Below are 6000 nucleotides of genomic sequence, written 5' to 3' on the forward strand. Positions count from 1 at the left end.
CCAACGCAGCCAAAAATTAATTAATTAATTAATTTTTCTTTTAAAAAAGGCTTTAGGGGCTTCCCTGGTGGCGCAGTGGCTGAGAGTCCGCCTGCCGATGCAGGGGACACGGGTTCCTGCCCCGGTCCGGGAAGATCCCACATGCCGCGGAGCGGCTGGGCCCGTGAGCCATGGCCTTTGAGCCTGCCCGTCCGGAGCCTGTGCTCCGCAATGGGAGAGGCCACAACAGTGAGAGGCCCGCGTACCAAAAAAAAAAAAAAAAAAAAAGGCTTTAAAGTTTTAACTGTTTGATAGAAAACTGTTTGTACTTCCTTTGACCCATTAACCAGGACGTTGAGCTTTCCTGCTGATTCAGGATCTTCATTATAAAAATTAATGATCGCACAGTGAGTTTCCCCGGGCTCTATGAAGGAGGAAAGGGTTGTTTGCCCCTTCACCAAATGGCCCTGGTTCTGTTGTACTTTTTTAAGTTCTGGTATCTGTCTGGTAGTCACAGTCTACCAGATTAATTTAAATTACTCCAGATGGGGAAACCACATGACCAAGTTTATTTGAATTATGTCTAAAGCCATGAAGAGTAAATAGGATCTAAGAGGAAATGTGAGGTGCCCTCTTCACAGGTTTTGTGCATGGACTTCGTGACATCTATGCCTTTTTTTCTTAATGGAAGTATAGTTAATTTACAATGTTGTATTAGTTTCAAGTGTACAGCCAAGTGATTCAGTTATACACACACACACACACACACACATTCTTTTTCAGATTCTTTTCCATTATGGGTTATTATAAGATATTGAGCACAGTTCCCTGTGCTATACAGTAGGTCCTTGCTGACATCTATGCCTTTTTGTCACTCTCTGGTTTGTAAAGGTTGTTTTGAAGTTCCCTCCAGATGATGAGGGTAAATTAGAGCCTATACATTTTGCAGGTATATACTGTTGACTGCAGTAAGACGAGTCCCCCATAACAGCCAGTGGGGATATTTGGGGTGCCTCACAACAAAATTTCTAGATGTTATTGTTTCTAAAGAGGAGAAAGGTAGGGATCCAGTTATGAGGAATTTGCTTCCTTTACAGGTTTTTTGCTGCAAATACTGTGAGTGTCTCACCAGCTTGCTCAGTGACTTGGCTTCCCTATCTACAAAGTGGAGTGGTCAGGGGTATCTGGTCTCCTGTCTCTGAGCCCCTTTCTGGATTCAGTAAATATCCAGTCTTAATTCCCTATTCTCACACTCCCTAGAATTTACAGTGATGGCAAATCTTGATACTTGCCCAGGCGACTTTTATGATAGAAGTCATTCGTCTTATTCAGCTTGTTATAATTTGCATTTTAAATGTATGGTTTTTAAAAGACTGTTAAGATTGCCATAACTTTACCAAGTGATTTGCAAGTCCCAAAGCCTGCCCATCAGGTCAGATGGCCATAGCAGCAACTGCTTCCCATCAGAAGGGCTGAATCACTGAGGAGCGACCACCTTTCAAGTGCTGAGTGACTTACCAAGGCCAGTTACTTTGCACATTGGGTGAAGGAACGTAGGCTATCAGATCGCCATTCATCCTTCTGCGCCTTCTGGTAATTTCGATGTTGATTCTCTCATATCAACTTATTGTTTCCTCTGTTTTCTTTCCAAAATAATATATTCTTGTAAGAAGTTCAAACGGTACATACTTATATAATAAGTAGAAAAAGTGGCAAGTTCTCTGTTTTCTCTCTAGGGAGAGCTACTCTTAACAATTTTGTGAATATTCTTCCAGATACTGTTTTCTATTCTATATGTTAACATTTTCTTAAGCAAAAAGAGATTGTGTTTACGTATACTGTTTTGCAACTTGATTTTGTCTCCTAGCAATATGTCTTGGAGATGTTTCCATCTTGTATATATAGGTCTGTCTCATTTTTTACCATGGTTCTGGTTTCCATGGTATCGTCACATCAGAAATTATTTAATTAGTCCTCTCCAGTCTTAGTCTGGGTGCTCCCAAATCTGATCCTAAAACAAGGACATGGGTGCAACCAGGCTACTAGGAAGGTGATCCCAGGAAACACCAGTAAGAGGCTGGGGAAGTGAGACCAGGAAGGGAGGCAGGCCAATCAAGGATGATTTTTTTAAAATTTATTTAATTAATTAATTGATTTACTTATTTATTTATTTTTGGCTGTGTTGGGTCTTTGTTGATGTGCATGGACTTTCTCTAGCTGTGGCGAGCGGGGGCTACTCTTCACTGTGGTGTGTGGGCATCTCATTGTCGTGACTTCTCTTGTTGCGGAGCACGGGCTCTAGGCACATGGACTTCAGGAGTTGCGGCACACAGGCTCAGTAGTTGTGGCTCACGGGCTCTAGAGCGCAGGCTCAGTAGTTGTGGCACACGGGCATAGTTACTCCACGGCATGTGGGATCTTCCTGGACCAGGACTTGAACCTGTGTCCCCTGCATTGGCAGGCGGATTCTTAATCACTGTGCCACCAGGGAATCCCCCAATCAAGGACGATTGATGCGTGGGTAACTGCAGCTCGGGAGGGCCCCAGGACCACCGTCAGGTTCAGTGATACTCTAGAAGGGCTCACAGAACTCAGAAAAGCTGTTATACTCCTGGTTATGGTTTATTGAAGTGAAAGGATACAGACTCAAATCAGCAAAAGGCAGAGTCCAGGAGAGACCGGCCGTGAGTTTCCAGTTGTGTATGGATGGACAGCACTTAATTCTCCCAGTAACGACGTGTGGCAGCATGCTCGGAGGATCGCCAACCAGGGAAGAGCACTGAAGCCTTGGTGTCTAGGATTTGGATTGACCCTAGTCCCCAGCCTTTTCAGAGGTCAAGTTTCTATTGAGTCGTCCAAGGCCCCTACTGAAAGTCACATTGTCAGCATACACTGGCATGTCCCAGGCAGAGAGCACTGGGCGCTCATGGAAGGATGCCAGCAACAGAAGCTATGGGTAGCCTCTGGGGTGGGCTGAGGGGGCAGGCAGGGTACCAACAAGCCTTAGCCACACTTCATCATGAAGTGTTTTTGTTATTTCCATTTTTCATTCTCACAAATGATGTTCTAGAGCAGGGGTTGGTAAACTTCTTTGTAAAGGGCCAGCTAGTAAATATTTTCAGCTTTGTAGGCCACACAGTCTCTGCTGCAGCTACTCAACTCTGCTGCTGTAGCACAAAAGCAGCTGCGGGCATTATGTAAATAAATGGGTTTGACTGGGTTCCAGTAAAACTTTATTTACAAAAAACCGGTACAGACCAGATTTAGCTTGAGGGCTCTAATTTGCCAACCCCTGCTACAGTGGATAATTCTTGTATGTTTATCTTTGTCCATTTGTGCAGATAATTCTATGGGACAGATCCATAGAAGTAGAATTGCTGAATCTTGAGTAATGACATTCTTATTTTGAGCAGATACTGTGAACCTCCCCCAAAAGGTGAACATGCTTCCTCTTTCACCAACAGTGCCTGAGAACCTTTGAGATTTCCTCTTAGAACCACTTGCCAAGAAAGCAAAACCTACACCTATTGACTAGGATGTTTCTGCATTTTCATTCTTGAGCTTTGGAGAGGCAGAGGAAGACAGAACATTTTGCCCCCAGGAAAGAAAGCCAAATGAGGCCTGAAATGGTCTCCTAATGTCTTACTTTCGATTTGAGGCCCACGGGGAAGGGGACTCTGGTAACTTGTTTTCATTTGGTGAAAATTAAACCTTACATTGCCCACTAGGTATAGTTCAATAGTCCTGAATGTTACCTATTCAAAAAAGTTTTTTTTTTTTTTTCAGATGCATCAGAGAGCTTCTCAGCAATTTCCTTTATTAAGCAAAGATTCTTTTCCTAATTTTTCTCTTCCATAAGGGATTTTCATATAAATAAGGTCTACCTATGCAAAGTGAACACTTTACCAAATGTACAAAAAATATACCTGGTCCAATTTTTGTTCACGGAGCTGACAGGTACGGGACACTCTTGATGGAGATGGCACAGCGTTTCACTTAGCCTGGTTCACTCTAGGTCTTTTTTGGGTTTAAAGACAATGGATGAGATTTTTGGTTTTGTTTTTCCACTTTTCTTTTTTTCCCCATATTTTTACATTTGGAATTCTTGATGTGAGCCCCACAGGGGAAACAGAGATTTGTTAGCATTCAAGCTCTGTTTTGGGCTGCATATTTTAGCTGGTTTGTTTGATAATGGGCATCCCTCCTGGGATCCAGCCTGCCTGTGCTCTGCTCACGCTGGGTGAATTTGTGATAGTCCCCATTCTGTAGTCTTTCATTTATAACACAGACACAGCCTGCTTCCCCGTTAGTGAGATGGCATGCCTGGACTACCCACATGCAGATAAGGAATTAGGCAGAACTCGGCTGGGAAGATAAATCAAGCTATCTCATTAGGCTTGAAATACACAAATTAAGCTTGCATGGGAATTAACAGCCTTCCAAAGAGACATGCAGTGCAACAAGGGGAGGAGAAATTGCTGGAGCCCTTTCTCTCAGGAAACTTGCCTCTGTTGCCTAGGTCCCTTTTGTAAAAGGTCAAGAGGTAGAAATTGAGGATCGAAAGAGCAGTGTAGTGTTTATTGAGCACTTACTGAGTGCCAGGCACAGTGTGCATTATCTCACTGAAAGCTCTCAAAGTACTGTTAAGATTCCTGTGTAACCGAGGAGGAAACTGAGTGTCAGAGGGGCTCCTTTGCTTGTCTCAGGGTCTCAGAGCTGTTGAATGACAGAGCCAGGATTCACCTAGGATGTCTGGCCCCATGGCCCAGTGGGTCTTATCTGGGATGAATTGGCCTCCTGGGGATACCAGGCCATGTTTGGAGACTCTGGGGTTTTGACAGCTGGGGGCGGTGGGTGCTACTGGGATCTGGTGGGTAGAGGCCTGAGGTGCTGCTGGACCTCCTACAGTGCACAGGATGCCCCACAAAGAATTATCCAGGCCCCAATGTCAACAGTGCCGGGCTTGGGAACCCTGGTTTAAGTGCTCAGCTGGACTCCAGTGGTGGCTGGCAGTTCCACCAGGACTGTCCGGCTGTAGTGCCCTGAGGACAGTGTGGTGAGTCTATGGGTCGGAAGTTTAAAGTTGCAGCCAAGGGACTCGTGGGAGGATGATGAGGGAATCAGGGAATTCTCATGGTTAAAAGTAACAGTGTCCTGAAGACAAGGACCTCGCACCTGCAGTTGAGGAGTATGGAGACTAACGCCTCTGTCTTGCTCCTGCCTCCTGTCCTGCCCCCTCCTCCTCTCGCCCCTCTGGCTAGTGTTCGGCCACAACATGAAGAGCAGCAACGACTTCATCGGGAGGATCGTCATCGGCCAGTACTCTTCGGGCCCCTCAGAATCCAACCACTGGCGGCGGATGCTCAGTGCCCACCGCACGGCAGTGGAGCAGTGGCACAGCCTGCGGTCCCGGGCCGAGTGTGACCGTGTGTCCCCTGCCTCACTGGAGGTGACCTGAGGGCTGTGGGGAAGGCAGCTTTCATTTGTGAAAAAAGGAAGAAAACTTAGGACAAAAAATATGCCATATATGTATACTATTACATCCACACCTGCACACACACTCATCACCGCACACACACACACACACACACACACACACAACTCCTCTCAGAACTGAAAGGAAGCTGACTATTGATCACAAACTGGCCACCCTCAAGGAGCGAGGCCCGAGAACTTTCCAGAAGTCCCATCCATAGGTCATGAGCTGAGTGGGCTCTGCTCTGAGACTTACGGGCAGTGCTTGCTCTTGTGGATCCCCCTGCCCCAAAATGCACTTTCAACCTCAGGCCAGAGAAAGGGCCTCCCCAAAGGTGCCAACCTCCATTGAGACAAAATTTTCCAAGAGTTTGGCCAGTGTTGGGAGGCCTGACCCCCATGCCCAAAATGCACACCCACTGGGTGACTTCTGAATGGGCTGCTGTTCCTAGGGGTTCTTCAAACCTGGTACCTTTCCCCAAAAGTGTAAGTACTCTGTCTTCTCTTTAGTGGATGTGATAAATAGATTAGACTATTTGGAGAAAC

General features: G+C 45.8%; 1 protein-coding gene across 1 annotated transcript in view; it reads left to right on the forward strand.

Moving 5' to 3' along the window:
• SYT17 (synaptotagmin 17) overlaps positions 1–5437 on the forward strand; it is an 80180-nt gene extending 74743 nt beyond the window's left edge. Inside the window, exon 8 of the mRNA XM_060078568.1 lies at positions 5241–5437. Coding sequence (XP_059934551.1) covers positions 5241–5437 — 197 coding nt within the window. The remainder of the gene's footprint in view (positions 1–5240) is intronic.
• The last annotated feature ends 563 nt before the right edge of the window (positions 5438–6000 follow it).

This window comes from Mesoplodon densirostris, chromosome 16 (assembly GCF_025265405.1).
Source record: "Mesoplodon densirostris isolate mMesDen1 chromosome 16, mMesDen1 primary haplotype, whole genome shotgun sequence".
NCBI lineage: Eukaryota > Metazoa > Chordata > Mammalia > Artiodactyla > Ziphiidae > Mesoplodon > Mesoplodon densirostris.